Below are 18,342 nucleotides of genomic sequence, written 5' to 3'. Positions count from 1 at the left end.
ACTACCATCAAGGAATATACTGAGAAATGGTTTGTGTTCGAATGCAGTATTAATACTGAGAGATAATATCTGCCCATTTTTTCCACACTTTCACACCCAATTTCCTTGAGTGCCCCAGGGCATGAAACTACATATTAGGAGTATAAATTGCAAAGATTATTTCTGTGTTTTTCAAGTTTATGCTACTTTTTAATAAAAAAAAGCTTCCAATAAATCTAAACTAATTTTTCATCTTTATCTCTAGCCCCTGTAGTGAACAGAGCAGTTAAGCCATCCAACAAAGCAACAGGCTTATCCTCCAGTCCCAAAGCAGGATATCACCATGCTTCAGGTACTCAAATAATTTTAATAGAATTTATTATATCTTGTTCTATATACAGCAGCTTTTAATTATAGAGCAGTGATGCACCATCAATAACTTTCTGAGACGTGAGGTGAGATATCGGCTTTTATTGACTGGAAGAAAGAACAAGCAGCAATTGACCACCATGCTACATCCTGGAGACTGAGGGCAGGGCTCAGGCCTCAATCGCCTTTATACCGGGGTCTGTGGGAGGAGCCACGGTCAGTGGGAGGAGCCACAGGAGCAGTCAGCGGGGGGGCATGTCCAGACAGGTATATGTAGTTCACCACAAGCAGTTCATCTAATGTCAATATAATAGCCATATGACCATTTGAAAACTGAACAGGGTATTGCATATTTTCACCAGGGATGCCCACTGACATGAGAACAAATCTTTATGGAAAGTGGACTATAAATTGTCTTTGTACTGCCTGGAATACAGCTACCACTTTGCTAAAACTTGCCTGATTCTTTTGAATCTCTGCAATCGATCATTCTGAGCATAGTTGTAACTTTTTCAAAAATATGTTGGATCCCACATTGCTCACCTTTGAACTGTTCAGCCAATCTATTATTCAGTTTAGCTATGATGAAACAAGGAATGATGCTCTGGTAGATATTTCTGTAATTCTTCTTGTGTTCAGGAAAGTTAGAATATACTGTAAGTATGGCAGGTAATCAGTCATAGAAACTATACAGACTGCACTTGGAACACGGTATACAGATTTGATCTCCTTATGTAAGGAAGGGTATGCTTTCTTTGAGTTGGTGCGAGAACACAACATGCAGCATTTCAGCACAGTACAGGCTCTTTGGCCCACAACGTAGTGCCAACCTTTTAGCTACTCCAAGACCAATCCAATGCCTCCCTCCCCCATAGCCCTTCTTTATTCTTTCATCCATGTGGTTTTCGAAGAGGCTTTTAAACATCACTGCCTCCACCACCATCCCCGGCAAGGTGTTCCAAGCACCCACTACTCTCTGTTTTTTTTTTAAAAAATACTCTGACATCCTAAAGACAAGAAAATCTGCAAATGCTGGAAAGCCAAGCAACACATACAAAAAGCTGAAGGAACTCAGCAGTCCAAATACATTCTGTGGAAAAGAGTAAACTGTCGTTGTTTTGGCCCAAGACCCTTCATCAGGAAATCCTGACATCCTGCATTGAAGTGGCTATGATATTAGGAGAAGTTACGGAAATTGTGCCTGTATGAACTGGAATTTAGACTGAGAAATAAACTTATTGAGTAAGTGGTAAGTTAGCTTGAGGACATGGGTTCTGTGATGGTACTTCCTGTGGTGTGAGAGTTCAGAACCAGCAGGCACAATCTCACTATAAATGGTGATGACTGCAGATGAGAAGCAGTTTCTGAAGTTGTATATCTTGGGAAATCTCTACCCTATGGAACTTTGCAAATTATGTAAAATATTGAATGCTGAAATAGATTTGTCAACTCTTTGGTTAATGAAGAACAAGGAAGTCGATGGAATCCAGGCCAATCATTAGCTAAGATCTTGATGAAAGGTCGAACAGCCAAATACCTCATTCCTGCTCCTGTTCCTTAAGTTGTTTGCGCCATGCCTTCCCACACACAGGCAAGTGTATTATCTATAACTAAGGCCAGGAAATGAGGAATGGGAGACATGGCAGGGCAAGAACATGAAGGGAGTATTCCCCTCCATGATTTTGCTTCCTTCTCTGACCACAGGTAGATCAACAACTTGGTGGGACGGAATGATCGAGGTAGGATATTAGTTGTGATGGAAAATTTCTTTCCATAGTAACTGCTGTTTAACATCAAACTCTTTCTTTATTTTGGTTAGTATAAGTTATAATAACTTAAAGCTTTTATGCAGCCAAAATGTTCAAGAGCTCTGCAATATCATCGAGCCCGTATTATTCCTAGGTGTGCAATTTGAAACATGTCTAAGTATACGTTATGGTGAACGATTCTGGTTTGTGCCACGTTTTATCTTGGATCAGTGAAATAACTGAACGTGGAATGGAATGTGGCTTGTGATTGAATGAAGTAACTACAAGACCGGTAGTTAGTTCATGAAGGAGTTGTGATTTCGCATTCTCCATTTCATAGAACCTGCACGTTTAGGTCAAATGTCTTCATTATATTTTTTATCCAGATCAAGCTGCATCTGAGGCACAATTGCACACAGAAAGCGCACAAGGTAAGAAAAATCGAAAATAAACATAATTTTGGAATTAGCCCTTCAATATATAGAGCGTAGAACAGTAGAGCCTTTGGCCAACCATGATGTTGAGCTAAACTAATACCATGTCCCTGTGAGGTGAGTGAGGGCCTACGACAGTCAGAATTGACCATGGATATTGTGTCCTAGCTGTCCAGATATGCAGGCCTGGGCAGTACGATATGGAGAGCAAGTTGTTGCCCATGTAGCAAGTTCCCCCTCCCCACACATCTGATGACCCAAAGGAACGGCAGAGACCAGTGCAGTTTGGTATCAGAAGTGTGGCAGGAGTTGCCAGTCAGCATTGAACTCAATATAGCCTTAGGGGCTCCAGCTCCGGATTTTTCCCTCCTACAGGCTCAAGGCAGTGGAAGTTTGAGATCAGAGTTTTCCTTCCCCTAGATGAGCTGCCAACCGCGGCCGACGAGCCCCATCTGCCTGAACACGGCCCATAGCCCACCATTCCCTGCCCGTCCATACAACTGTCTAAGTACCTCTTAAACATTGCTGTCATACCTGTTCCTGCCACCTCCAGGCATTCCAGGCACCTAGCTCTCTTTATATGATGAACAAGCTTGCCTCGTCCATCTACTTTAAGCTTTCCCCCCTCTACCATAAATATAGGCCTCTTGTATTTGATCTTGTTGTCCTCTCTACCCTATTTATGCCTCTCATAACTTTATATTCATCCACCAGGTCCCCTCCCAAGCCTCTGATGATCCAAACAAAACCATCTAAGTTTGTCCAACATCTCCTTATAGTTAATGCATCCCAATTCAGATTTCTTAGATAGTGTTTCGAAGTTTCTAGTTGGGATTTCAGTCATCTAAAGCGCTGCAAATACAGCACAGCTGAACTCTTGGTCTAAATTATATTTAATCCGCCAGCAGCAGAATTAATAATGAGGCTCAGTGGAGAAGGGATTCCACAGACACCAGACCCGGTGATGGTGACCTGGTCGAAGCCGAGGAGGTGGCAGATGCAGACAGCTTGAGAGGAAGCAAAAGCTTGGCAGGGGATCTGGGTGCTACCGAGGCTGAGAGCGAATCCAACTAGACTGGCATACCATCGCTTTTCCTGGCCAATGTCCGCTCGCTGGAAAATAAACTGGACTCACTGAGACTGAGAGTGAACGCGAGATGAGTAACAGCGTGCCTGACTCTGCATTTCCACACAAAGGAATGACTCTGTTGCACGCGGACATGAACTCCCTGTCGGGGGAAATCCAAAGAGGAGGAACTGTGTGTGCATTAACGAGGGTTGTTGCACAAACTCATCTATAGTGGCAGTCTCTGTTCTGGGGCAGTTGAGCAGCTTACAATTAAATGCCGGCCACATTACCTGCACAGGGAGTTTACTATTGCGTTCATCACGGCTATCTACATCCCCCCCGAGCGCAAACGCCAATGGCGCACTGGGAGAACGTTACAGTATTATCAGCTCTCTACAAAACAAGCATCCAGATGGTCTCTTCCTAGTTTCCGAGATTTCAGTCACATTAGCATGCAGGATATTTTACCCAAATTCCACCAACACGTCACCATGGCCAGTAGGGGAACAAACAAACTGGAAACAGACACAGTACGTACTTAGAAAGCCAACCCACACCCTCCCTCTCTGACCACCTCACCACAACATTAATCCCAGCACTGGTGAAAATGGAGAAACCAGCCAAGAAGACCTTCACTGTATGTCCTAATGAGATCATCTCTATGCTTCAGGGCTGTTTTGAACGGACCAGCTGGCAAATGTTGAAGGAGGCCAGTACAAACGGAGTAGACACAGACCTCGAGGAATATGCCTTGTCCATTATTGGCTACATCAGTAAGTGTGTAGACAATGCTGGTATATCAAGAACTGCCATCTCACAGCCCAACCAGGAGCCCTGGCTGAATGCAGAGGTGTGCTCCCTACTAGAAGCCTGGGACGCGGCCTTCAAGTCTGGTGGAAGCTCTCCGAGCACCTCGGAGAAACCGCATCTCAGGCATCAAGAGGGCAAAGATGGATTACTCACAAAAAAAAACAGGAATACCTGTCTGATGAGGATTCCTAGCTTATGGGATGGGCATCAAGAGCATTACTGACTATGCAGGAACAACAGCATCGACTGTATCGGTGATACCTCCCTTCCTGACGCTCTAAACAACGTCTATGCACGCTGTGAGGCATGCCACGCAACACTGACTACGAAAGCTGCCCCTCTCCCTGGTGATCAGCCACTGTCTAACGGCAGTGGATGGGAGAAAGACTTTACAGGGAGCCAACCCCCAGTAAAGGAGCCGGGCCAGATATCATCGCAGGCCAAGTACTCAGGGAGTGTGCACGCCGGTTCACTGGCATCCTCATGAACATCTTCAACACTTCACTCACCCAGGCTGCTCTCCCCACCTGCTTTAAATCATCCCCTCTCCCTACCCCTTTTCTCCTCTCCCTGCCCCCTTCCCTCTCTCACTCCACAATAGAGACCCATATCAGAATCAAGTTTATCATCACACACATATGTTGTGAAATTTGTGTCTCTTTTTGTGTGGCAGCTGTAGAGTGCAATACATAAAATTCCTACCATACTGTGCAGAAGTCTTAGGATATGTAGATGTACGCCAAAGTCCTGCATGGATTTCAGTTCAGCATGCAACACTATTGCCCCACAGACCTTGGTGAACAAACTCGTATTCCTTGGTCTAAATATGCAACTTTCTAACAAACAGACCTCAGACAGTCCCTCGCTGTCATCTTCACTACAGATGCCCATTACTGTACACTCTGCTTACACATGACTGCCCGGCCAAACACCCAAGAATCACAAATTCAAGTTCACTGATGACACAACAGAGGTGGGACTCAACACCAACAGCGATGAGAAGGCCTACAGAGAGGAGGTGGAAGAGCTCAAGGCCTGGTGCCAGGCAAGTAACCTCCTCTTTAATGTTAACAAGACAAAGGGGATGGTTATCGACTTCAGGAGAACTCGCACCACCAACACCTCCCTTTACATCAGCAGCACAGCGGTGGAAACTGTGAGCAGCTTCAAACTCCTGGGAGTGCAGATCTCACAGAAACTCTCATGGTCCCAGAACACATCCTTCACAATCAGAAAGCTCCCCAATGCCCCTGCTTTCTGAAGAGGCTGAAGAGAGCTGGACTATGGACACCTATACTCAATGTCATTTTCCAGATGCATGGTAGAGAGCATGCTAACAGGCTGCCCCTTTGCTTGATACGGAAACTGCTCGGCAGCGGACAAGAAGATATTACAACGGGTAGTCAAAACTCCCCAACACATCACTAGACCTGCCTGTCTGCCATCAAAGGCATATATACTTAAAGGTGCCAAAAAAGAGCCAGTAGCATCATGAAGGATCACATACACCCTGCTCATGTATTGTTTGTCCCGCTCCTATCAGGGAAGAGGCGAGGTAGCATCCATTCCAGGACCAACAAACTCAAAAACAGTTACTTTCCCCAAGCAGTAAGTCTGATCAACACCTCCACCCACTAACTCAACCACTACTTTATTATTTCCCATTAGTCACCTTATGTACAACCTAGCGTCACTTTATGGGCATACAATCGACCTTTGTACATATGCTATCTTAAGTATTTATATTTATTGTGTTTATTATTATTGTTGTTGTGGTGTTTGGGATTTTTTGGTCTGCATTGGATCCAGTTATTTCATTCTACCTACACCTGTGTACAGGAAATTACATTAAACAATCTTGAATCTAGAAACGTTCTTTAGTACTAAAGGAACACTGTGCCAAAGTTAAAATCAAAATAGTCTTTCAGTAGTTATACTGTTATGATTTACTATAAGTTTAGTAAAGCAAATCTTGGAACCGTTGTATGGAAAAGCATACAAAAATTACTATTCTCATTTTTTTTACTGAATCCAGACAAGTACTCTCCAGTTAAGGTGTGCTACCTTTTTAAATGATACTAATCCCACCATTTTAATGCCTGGCTTTTTATAGATGAATTTGTGGTGTGTTCCGCCCCCTGGTGGCTAGAAATACAAATGCAACATCAGACCAAAAGAGACCAACGGCTAAGGCAACCCAATACCACCTGATAGTTGCTTTTGTAGAATCGAAGTGCGAATGACTTTTTAAATCTGGCTGATTGAGGAACAAAGGAATTTCCTTACCCATCTGAAAGATTTTGTCCTAGTCCATCTTCTCCACCCCGGATACCCATGGAACCTCAGATCCCCAGAACAGCACCGCGTTCTTTCAAAGATGGACAATAGGGGCAAATACTAGGAATTCTGATCAATATCCCATGTCAGTAAAGTAATTAAACTGGGCCAGCACATTCAGAACAATCCTAGTACATTGGAGAACTTAAGCAAATCCTGTCTAAGAGACACTTCAGTCTCTGTGGTATGCATTTAAAGGGAGAGGGGGACAAGTTCAAAGGAGGTGTGAGGGGCAAGTTTTTGCAGAGGGTGGTGGCTACCTGGAATGCACTGCCTGGGGTGGTGCTAGAGCCAAATATGACAGAGGTGCTTAAGAGGCTCTTAGAAAGGGGCATGAATGTGCAGAAGATGAATGGTTATGGGCATTGCGTAGGCAGAAGGGATTCATTTATTTCAGCATTTGATATTTCAAATTTTATATTTCTTTCCATAATCACAGAATAATGATATGCCGAGAGCATCTATTATTTTAACAAAATTGCCACTGTGAGTTGATGTAAAGTGGAATTTGAAATGGCAAATCTGACTCATAAATGCAAACATCAACATGTAATAAACAAATTTGAAACGTTTGAAATTTAAGAAACATCTTAATGTATTTGCTGCTTATCTTATTTTAATTTGTGTCCTCCCCTCATAGATGTGTACGAAGTTCCAGATGAAGCGGTAAGTTTTTGACAAGTTAGTTTGAATGATATTGAAAACTTGTAGAAAAGTTGCTTTAACATGTCAGGTCCTGAAATTCCACTTCTGGCATTAGACATTCTGACGTGATCTTACTTCCATCTGGAGAGAATAAGCAGAATTAGATAGGTTTATTTGTGGGAACTCAAGCGACTGCAAATGCTGGAATCTGGAGCAACAGTCCACTGGAAGAACTCAGCGGGTTGAGCAGCATCTGCGGGAGGGAAGGAATTGTCAACGTCTCGTGTCAAGATCTCGCACCGGGACTCAGGATGGGGTTACCTACCCTCCAGCAACTCCACATGTGAAGTTTAGCAAGCAAAGGCAACAGTTCAGGAATGGTTAAAAGGAGCCCTTAGTGTTTGCTACCCAGGAGGGATTCTGTAGTTCTGTAAATGTCACTGCCTGGTATCCTCCACCCAGTAGCACAGTAACAGAGAGGCAGCTAATTCACAGCCACAGTTGTCTGCTCCCCGTTACTCAGGCTTCGATGCATTTACTTATCACTTGCACATCGAGACACACAGTGAAATGTGTCATTTGCATTAACAACCGTGCTGCAGGCAGCCTGCAAACGTCACCACACATTCTGGTGTCCTCGGAGCATGCCCACGCTGCTGTAATGTGGAGATGTTCCAAATACATCACCGTCGATTTCCTCTAATTCCGTGCTCTTCGTGACCGTCTGCACAGCTGCTGCTGGGTCAGGTCACCGAAGTATCGATCCAACCTCGCCAGCCAGCTTCTCCAAGAAGACGGGTACCACTGGGCAGGTTTATCAGGAATTAAATGCCCCATCAGTAGCGTCACGGTGACACATCAGCGTAACACTACTACAGCACCAGCAGTCTGGGTGCAATTCCTGCCACTGTAAGGAGTTTGCACGTTCTCCCCGTGACCACGTGGGTTTTCTCCGGGTGCTCTGGTTTCCTCCCACTGTCCAAAGGCGTACAGGTCAGTAAGTTAATTGGTCACACGGGTATAGTTGGGCTGGAAAGGGTTGTTATGATGTATGTACAAATAAAAAGAAATAAAGATGCCCATCAGTCCTCAGGTTGGGTTTCCCCACTCTAGGCATCATGATGAGTCGTTAACAGGACGTGCCAACAGAATAGTTAGTCCAACACTGAATAGGTCAGGTGAAAGGTCATCACCGAGAGACACAAGAGAACTCAGTGCTGGAATCTAGAAATAAACTTCTGGAAGGACTCAGCATGCCAAGCAGTAGCTGAGGAGGCAAGAGGATGGCTGATGTTTTGGGTCAAGACCCTGCCTCAGAACTGAATGATGGCCAGGAAGCACCCCTCCTCCTCCACCCTTAGTCCTAATGCAGGGTCCCGTCCCGAGCTGAAGGGTCAACCATCCTCTGTTCTTCCAGCAGCTTGTCTTTTGACTTGAAACGTTACTTCTGATCTTCTCTGTCCAAGTATGCTGCCTAACCTACTGAGTACATACAAAATTTCCTGTTTTACATTCAGATTTCAGATGTATAAGATAATGAGAGGCATTGATCGTGTGAATAGAGCCATAGAACACTACAGCACAGTACAGGCCCTACAGCCCTCTATGTTGTGCCGACCCATATAATCCTTTTTTTAAAAAGTACCAAACCCACACTACCCCATAACCCTCTATTTTTCTTTCATCCATGTGCCTGTCCAAGAGGCTCTTAAATACCCCTAATGTTTTAGCCTCCACCACCATCCCTGGCAAGTCATTCCTGGCACTCACAACTCTCTGTGTAAAAAAAAAACTTACCCCTGATGTCTCCCCTAAACTTCCCTCCCTTAATTTTGTACATATGCCCTCTGGTGTTTGCTTTTGGTGCCCTGGGAAACAGGTACTGACTGTCCACCCTGTCTATGCCTCTCATCATCTTGTAGCCAGGGGCTTTTCCCCAGGGCTGGAATGGCTACCACGAAGGGGCATAGTTTTAAGGTGCTTGGAAGTTTTTCCACACAGAGTGTGGTGAGTGTGTGGAAAGAACTACCAACAGGAGAGGTAGAGGTGGATACGATAGGGTCTTTTAAGAGACTCTTAGATAGGTACATGGAACTTGGAAAAATAGAGGGCTCTGCGGTAGGGAAATTCTAGACAGTTTCTAGAGTAGGTTATGTCGGCACAACACTGGGCTGAAGGGCCTGTAATGTGCTGTAGATTTCTATGATTTTAAGCACCTGCGGCTTTTCGTTTTCCCTAATTAATCTGTTAGTTCTTATTACAGGTTTATTGTAACTTAAACTTCCTGTAATTTGCAAAATAAGCTTGCATACCAATGAAGTGTTTCTTCAATCATTTCCTTAATCCAACTTGAAAATCAATTTGTTCTTTTCTCCTCAGGAGCCTTCGCCACCAATGTTCAGGTATGACACAATTAAGATTGTAACGGGTTGTAACCAGTGCTTGGTGATTACTGTTATTACTGTGTGCAATGTGTAAAGTGATCAATTCACCCACAATGAAGGAATTTTTTCCCAGCAATGGCCCTAGATCTGTACAAGACTGGGGCTACTGGTGTTGTTATTGCCAGAATTCGAACTGTCATGAGAAGCCAAGGCGAACACCAAACGTGATGCAGGTACACACACATCCTCAGTCATACTTAGAACAGTGTTTCAGGCTGTTGGAGCTTTCCCACAAATTGTACTCCCTGAGAGGCAGTAGTTTTATCCTGGGAATGCATTGGAAAGACCTGCAGAATATCAGAGATGTTATTAACATTAATGTTCAGCGCTAATTTTTAAAATTTGGTTTTGTTCAATTTCTCTTAATATCTGCATGCAAAATGTTACAAATAATGTATCTGCAGAATAAATTGAAATAGTTTCTCGCCCTGTCATTAATGGAGATGAATTAGCCATCACTTTTACAATGGTATGATTACTCAAGACATGGTAAAAGATTATCTTCTTCTGGTTAGACTCATTCCATTACAAGGGTCAGTGAACTCACAACTACATATTTAATTTTTGGAGCCAACTGCATTGTTCAAGAATTCAACATAAAGTGTTTGGGAAAAATCTTATTATTCACTTGTGAAGTGTATCCCACATCCATTGTCCTAAATGAATTGCAAATATTTTTTATAGTGAGAGTGCAGTCTTTTACTTCATCCAGGTGAATTCTACGTGCTTTATGTCTCTCCCAGATAACGTCTGTCCATTAATAGTGTTGCTTTCTGCTTGTTATTTGTATAAGAGCGCCCTCAAATGGCCACTTCAAAACTACTTCATCCACCATCACTAGCATTTTATATTGACCCATTCTAAATAATTTACCTGAATTGAGATCCAAGGTTTCCTGAAACTGTTGACTTACCAGCGGTTTTTGGTTTAATTTCCTTTATATCTTGGAAAAGAGAGGCTGTCTTGTTTCAAAAGCTAATTTTGGTTGACATTCATGCAAGCTCAAACTGGTTAAAATATAGAACACAGTGGATTCTGGTTAATTGGGACACATCGGGATGATCAGATTTTGGCCCAATTAAACAGTTGCCCCAATTAGCTGAAGTTTCATGGAAATAGTTAAGAAGGTATTAGAAAAGACAATCATTTAACTGAGTAACAAATTAAGTATTTAAATGAAATGCAGAACAAATTAGAACATCACCAAAGCTACTTCAGTACTGTAACACTGCGCTAGTTCATAACTCTTGTCGACAGAAGAATTAATCCAGTGTATGCTGCTATGTTCTTTTGATTACTGTAAATGAACAAAATCATAGGTATAGGCGCCTAGCGCAGATACTGGACTGCCTTCAAACAATGCTTTAGATGATTGCATCCTCCAAATTTTCATTGTAACATTCAAGGTGATTGTCATTACCTTCAAACTCTTAATAGTTCTTAACTTGCTGAAGTAGTGAAATAGTTTCATTTTCACTCCTGGTTGTTTCAGGCTTGAAAGCTTGAAACTGCAGTGAGCAAAACAATTCTGTATTGTTTTCCTGCTTAGTAATCTCCAAGTATCAGCGACAAAAATCACCGTTTTCTAAACACAAATATGCAAGTGACACTATTTAAAAACTGTTTGTTTTAAGCATGGTGTGGTGTCAAATGGCAATGCAATGTGCACACAACTGACACCAGTTAGAAACGGTTTGGCCACAATCTCCTGTTCCAATTAAGTGGCACAGTGTCCCAAATAAACAAAGGGAATCCTGGCTATTTTCAGGATTTGTTTCTGTTCTTTAAGAGTTGTCCCAAATAAGTGGCTACCCTGTCTAACCAACTGGCCTAATTAAACAGAATCTACTGTGCATTGCAGTGAAGAGGATGGTGTTTGATGCTCCATTAGATTACATAGGGAAAATGGTAATGATATTCATTTTTTTTAACAAACATGCACCCGACCTAGAAACTTCTTGGAGGAGTGAGGAGAAACACACAGCAATAGCAACGATGGAGATGTTGGCCCTTTCCAAAGGCTGTTCTTCAGCCATTGCAGAGAAATGGCAAAGAGACTGCAGATAGCTTTTGCATGCCCCTCACCAATTCTCTGATCAATAATGGGGGGAGGTGTTGGGGTTGCAATGATGGACAGGTGTGTTTCTTGCAATTTTCCTCAGCATTCCTCAGCGCACGTTCAAACTGCAGAAAAATGAAGCAGGAATGTTGGAAATCAGCCCCCTCTTCTGGAGGACATTTTGCCATATACCTATCGTCTCTCTTGAGAAAGCCAAAAATCCCTGGAAATCCCATCAGTCTTAAGTACCCCATTTCCTAAGCAGTGCTGACCTTAACAAAACTGCTCCCAAGAGTACGTCCAATTTACATTGCACGCTTCATCAAAGCGTTACAAGATTCTCTTCACTCGTGATTTGCTTTAAGGTTCTAATTCAATTCCTTATTTCTACTTCAAGACCCAAACCACAACTTCCTAAACCCGGATCTACAGGAACAGGAAGCCCAGGATTACTTCCTCGCTCTTTCCCCAAGTTGGCAACTGCATCAGAAGTAGCCAGGTACCCATTTTTGTTAACACTTTGCTTGCTTAAGTTTCCAGATGGCTTATGTGGGAACCAGCAATGCATCAGCTCACTATAGTGCGGTACATTAGGAACAAATGAATCATAAGTCAACACGTGGGCAGGAAATTAGCACAGGAAATACTAAAGAAATAAGTTAAATGGCCTGAGATTGAACTTTACAAATTGCCAGAGAGATAAAGGAAGGGTGGAAGTAGCAGAAAGGGTTTCAGTTACGTGCTAACTGGTTGGTAGTGGAATAGAAAAGGAGAGAACTGAAATTTTGGATGTTCACCACTAGTTGCAAATGCATTCCACTACAGATGATGCATAATGGGTTGGTCAGTTGAGTTACAGATGTTCAAATCCCTCAGAATGTCTTCTTTTGCTTTTCACAGCCATGGAACTAGTACTCCAGAATTTCATGTTGAAATAGTTTACTTGAAAATTAACATCATCATTTGGCCTCCAAATGTTCATTAAATTATTTGAAAGTATTGAATGGAGTACTATGCTTTTTAATGAAATAAATCAGCCATAAGAGTTCAAAGTAAATTTATTATCAAAGTATGTAATGAATGTGATCTAAGCGATTTTGAGCGTGGAATGAATGTTGAGTATCTTGGAAATTCCTGATCTCCCGTGAATTTCATACACAACAGTCTCCAGTGTTTATAGAAAATGGCATGAGAAACAGAAATCATCCAGTGAGCGGCAGCTCTGTGGGCAGAAATGCCTTGCTAATGAGAGAGGTCACAGGGGAATGGCCAGACTGGTCCAAACTGACAGGAAAGTGACAGTAACCTAGATAACTATGCATTACAAAATGATGTGCAGAAGAACATCTCTGAATGCACAACGTGTCAAACGTTGAACTGAAGAAGACCGCACTGGGTTTCACTCCTGTACCTAATAAAGTGGCCACTGAGTGTATATGATCTCATATACTATCTTGATACTCGTTTTCTTGCAGGATTCACAGTAGAACAAAATCGTACAGTAGAATCAATGAAAACTACACAGAAACTGACAAAAACACATTATGCAAAAGAAGATAAACTGCAAATACAATAAGTAATTATAAATAAAAAGATAGATAACTTTACTACTTATGTTCTTAGTATTTATTTATCTATCTATCTATCTAAGTAGTAAAGTTCCTGAAAGTGAATCCATAGGTTGTGGAATCAGTTCATAGTAAAGTTGAGTGAATATCCACACAGGTTCAGGAAACTAATGGTTGAAGGGTAATAACTGTTCCTGAACCAGGTGGTGTGGAATTCAAGGCTCCTGTATGTCCTACCCAAATGGCAGCAGTGAGAAACGAGCATGGGCTGAACGAGTGGGGTCCTTGATGATGGTCGTTGCTCTCTTTTGGCAGTGCTTCTTGTAGACGTTTTTAATAGTGGGCAGGACTTTGCCTGTGATGGACTAGGCTGTATATGCCAGCTGCTGTAAAAGGATTATAGTATATATTTAATAACATTGACTAATTTTGTTCTTGCTCTTCCTGCATGGACACTAAACCTTGTATTTAGCAAAGAGCTTTCATTGCACATAATTAAGGCATGACTGAAAAATATAAAGCTGTGTTTAATTTAACCTCCCTAGTATCATTTGGGGAAAAATCCTGATGCCCTAACATTAAGCCATATTAAATCAGTGGATAAAGGAATGTTATATTCAGCAACAGTAACTTTTATTTTCACAGGAATTGATAATAGGCAATTCCCTGTTTGTCCAAAAGGAATGATATTTTGATGTTGGAATTGCGATCTCTGTAAAAGGGATTGTTTAATCTGCAAGTGTGTGACAATGATACTGGATATCATAATATTCCATTCCCAGCTTCAGGATTAGTATTGTAAAATCACAAAATTCATAAAATTTGAGGGAAAGCAGATAACTATATTACCCCTGATAACTACTTAATCATTTTTTCAGCTGTAGGCAATTCTTAGTGGGTGACCTGTATCAAACAGTAATGCCATGCTCATCAATCCCAGCCTATTTGTCACTTTTAGCATTGATTGCAGGTTGTCAGACCTTTAACATTGCAGTTTTACGTTTTCTTCAACATTCTTGTTCTTTTCCAGGAAAGAATCACCGCTGAACAGAAAACCACCCATTTTGAAACCTGTAAGTTTAACAAAGGATTACTTTTTTTTCTTCCCTTTATAAGCAGAATAATTCAAGTGAGTAAACGCCCATACTAGAGTAGAAGATGAAACAATGTTGTCCCACAGTAGTGTAATCACACAGTGCAAAAAAAATTTCAATCTTGATCTTGGATGCAGATCTGTGCAAAGACTTGATTAGAATTATGAAATCATAGAATAATGTAACATAGAAATAGCCTCCTTTGGCTCACTCATCCATGCCAACCTTAATGCCTATATACACTGATACCACTTGCCTGCACTAAACCCTTTTGCCTCTAGCGCCCTCTGGCAGCTCATTCCAGATAACCAGCACCTTTGGTGTGAAAGACCTGTTCCTCAGATCTCCTTTAAACTTCTCCCCGTCACCTTAAACCTGTGACTTCTAGTTCCAGACTCCTCCTCCCGCAAAAAAAAAACTGACTGTGCTCCAAAGAATTTTATAAACAGCTGTAAAGTTCCCTGTCAGTCTACATCTTCCTACGTGTAGTGAAAATAAACCCGGCCTTGAAACCAATCTATTCTATGCAATATCCTGATGGATTTCTTCGGCACTCTCTGTATTGTTACACTTCCTTCCTGTAGTACAGGAAACACTGTAGTCAAAATGTGGTCAAATCATGTTGTACAGTTACAATATGACATCTCAGCTCTTAAAACTCAGTGCCCCAGCCTATGAGGACAAGCATGTCAGATACCAGGCATCACTACCCTATTCACCTGTGGTGCCACTTTCAGTGAGAAATAGATTTGCATCCCAACGTCCCTCTGTGTAGCAACACTATTAAGGTCCCTCCCATTTACTTTATATGTCCTACTAGAAAATGACCAACTGCACCACATTTATCTGGATTGAAGTCCATCTGCCACTGTTCTACCCAACCTTCTAGCTGATCTATGTTCCGATGTGTCCCTTAGACAACCTTCCTCACAACCTATAACTCCCAACGATGTTAGTATTGTCCACGTACTTACGAATCAAGCCACTAATGTTCCAAGACAAGTCATAGATAATACTATTACAAACATCAAAGGTTCCAGTGCCAATCTTTCTGGTACATCATTCTATCCACTACCTTCTGCTTCCTATCTCCCAATCAATTTTAGGTGCAGTTTATCAAAACACCCTGTGCCTTCTTACTTACACCTGTTATGCCGCTGGTGTTTAGGGCTGCTATGAAGATCCTTCATCTGGCTTCCTTCATCGTGTCAGAAGCTTCCTCTCAGTTTTCGCTACTATCAGTCATGCAAGTCCCAGCTGGAGACTCAGGAATACCGTCGCACTCAGATGTAGAAGGATTCTTTGTTGCTGATTCCGTAACAATTTTATTTTACCAGTCAGAGTTTTTAGCCCTGATCTGAATCCCCGAACCTGGTAGACCAGTCATAGTCTGTTCTGTATCCTTTGATCTGTTTGGCATGAGTGACCCTACCAAGAGCCAAGCCATAAAGTTTTGACTCCATCCAACATAGCTCTCTGGGTCACTGAGGCACACAAGCCTCCAAACCATGATGAGGTTGTGATCCTTTTGGAGGGGTGCCTTCTGGACCCTGTCAAAACATTTATTGAAGTCCATGTAGACTGTATCTATCAATCTGCCTACCAAGATGATCTACACCATTTTTATTAAGTGGAAATATTGATTCAGGAAGTACATGACTGCATGGAGAATATTCATTTTTATGTGATCTTTATATGCTAAAACAGTAAGCAATATTCATTAACAACATACTATTTGACTTACATTGAAACATATGGAGAAAAATTCAAATGAAAGTGGCTGTCTAATATTTTTGCAGGATGATAATGAAGAAGAATATGAAGTTTGTGACCCTGAACCAAGTTAGTAGTCATTTTATTTTGGTAATAATTTACTTTAAATATATCCTTTCTTTGTATTTCTGAAATGCATGTGAGGAAGACAATGCCAAGCCTTATTTCTATGTACTAGTTAACTCTTCTCGGGCTTCCAGCCAGGTACAAGTATCAATTTTAACTGATGCTTTGATGACAAGCTCTGCCAACTTCATCAGGGATGATGCCTGGGCATATCTAGTCAAGTGGTATTTATACCCCCATCATCTCTCCCTCCTGATTGGTTAGTCCTCATCCAATCAGGTTTCTGCTCTCCCACCTTGTTTACAATTGAATTCCAGTTCTTACTTAGAGCGAGACTTTCCTCTAGTTTTATTTTGATGTCTTCTTTCACCAGGCAATTCCAAAAGGCTTTAGCGTGGCAAAGTAGTTTCGTGCCGTCAAAGTCAATCCTACAACCATTGCGAATGTAATGTTCTGCTACCGCCAATTTCTCCGAGAAACCCAAATGAATATACCTTCTGTGCTCCTCGATGCAAGCTACCACTGTTTTTTTTCCCCCATTGCCCCTTTTAAGGGCCCAATTGATTTCCTTCGCCTTGTAGCCATTCTGTAGGAACATCATGCATAATTGTCTTATTTCCTCATGGAGACTCTTCGGGTCTGAAACAGTGTTTGCACAGTTAATCAAAGTAGAAAAAACTGCTCTACCTTGGGAAGTGTGATGATGGCTGTTATTATTGAGGTATAATTTGTGTGATTGGGTTTCCGATAGACGGCGTGTCCGAGGCTACTGTCCGGTTTCTGTCCTATCAGAAAATCCAAGATCGGGAGGCAGCCTTCTTCTCCATCTCTGTGGTAAATTGAATGTTTGGATGTATGCTGTTCAGATGGCCATGGAACTGTTGGAGTAAAGCAATTGGGACCTTAAAATGGCCAATGGAAAAACCAGGAAACTTAACAACGAGGAGGAACTTGTTGCTATCGCCTTTCTTCCCCATACAGGTGTCCCCCGTTTTACAGATGTTCGCTTTACACCACTTCACTTTTACAAGAGACCTACATTAGTAACCTGTTTTCGCATTACAAAGAGGATTTTCACTTTTATGAAAATTTTTCGCATATAAGTTAATGGTTCTTTGCTTTACACCATTTTGGCTTAAGAAAGGTTTTATAGGAACGCTCTACCTTTGTTGGGGGGGAGCACCTTTATTTCCATGGTTTCTGGAAGAAATACTGGATTTATATCATCCACAAATTGTAAGGAAGCTCAAATCACAGCTTAGGTGGGTCAGATATGACCTGCGACTCAGGATGACTGGTGTTTACAGGATTCCCTGTGAATGCAAAGCAGCGTATATCGGCCAGACGGGATGCACGGTGGAAACTTGCATCAAGGTGCACAGGAAGTGTATCCATTTGGGTTTCCAGGAGAAATTGGCAGTAGCAGAATATTTCATTCACAATGGTCATAGAATTGACTTCGACGGCACAAAACTACTGTGCCGTGCCAATGGCTTTTGGATCACCTGGTGAAAGAAGCCATTGAAATAAAACTAGAGGTGAAGAATTTTAACAAAGATGAAGGTCTCACTCTAAGTAAGAACTGGAGTTCGATTGTAAACAAGGTGTGACAGTGGAAATCTGATTGGATGAGAGCTAACCAATCAGAAGGAATGGACTATGGGGATATAAATACTACCAGACTAGACATGCCCAGGCATCATCCCTGACGAAGACGGCAGAGTTTGTCATCGGAATGTTGGTTAAAATCAATACCTATAGCCAGCTGGAAGTCCAAGAAGAGTTTATAAATCATATATGCCAGGAAGCACTTTTTCATGCACAAGTTGCTTGAAGTGTGGCCCACTCTATCATATTTCATGATGATATCCAGTAGGTAGAATCTTTACGACAACTGCAAGTGGAAAATGATGCACCCGACTCAGAGTAGGCAGGGAAAGAAACCAA

At 42.0% G+C, this 18,342-nt stretch overlaps 1 protein-coding gene across 9 annotated transcripts in view; it reads left to right on the top strand.

Annotated features, from left to right (window-relative positions):
• Positions 1–18,342, top strand: part of blnk (B cell linker) — a 202,375-nt gene that overhangs the window by 146,175 nt on the left and 37,858 nt on the right. For all 9 annotated transcript variants that reach the window (XM_073027502.1, XM_073027501.1, XM_073027503.1 and 6 more), the window contains 7 exons: positions 245–331; positions 2,483–2,527; positions 7,387–7,412; positions 9,771–9,793; positions 12,292–12,393; positions 14,493–14,535; positions 16,356–16,398. In XM_073027502.1, coding sequence (XP_072883603.1) covers positions 245–331; positions 2,483–2,527; positions 7,387–7,412; positions 9,771–9,793; positions 12,292–12,393; positions 14,493–14,535; positions 16,356–16,398 — 369 coding nt within the window. The remainder of the gene's footprint in view (positions 1–244; positions 332–2,482; positions 2,528–7,386; positions 7,413–9,770; positions 9,794–12,291; positions 12,394–14,492; positions 14,536–16,355; positions 16,399–18,342) is intronic.

The sequence above is a fragment of the Hemitrygon akajei genome, chromosome 23, assembly GCF_048418815.1.
Source record: "Hemitrygon akajei chromosome 23, sHemAka1.3, whole genome shotgun sequence".
Classification (NCBI taxonomy): Eukaryota; Metazoa; Chordata; class Chondrichthyes; order Myliobatiformes; family Dasyatidae; genus Hemitrygon; species Hemitrygon akajei.
Note: the sequence above shows the minus strand (reverse complement) of the source record. Positions and strands in the feature narration are given on the sequence as shown.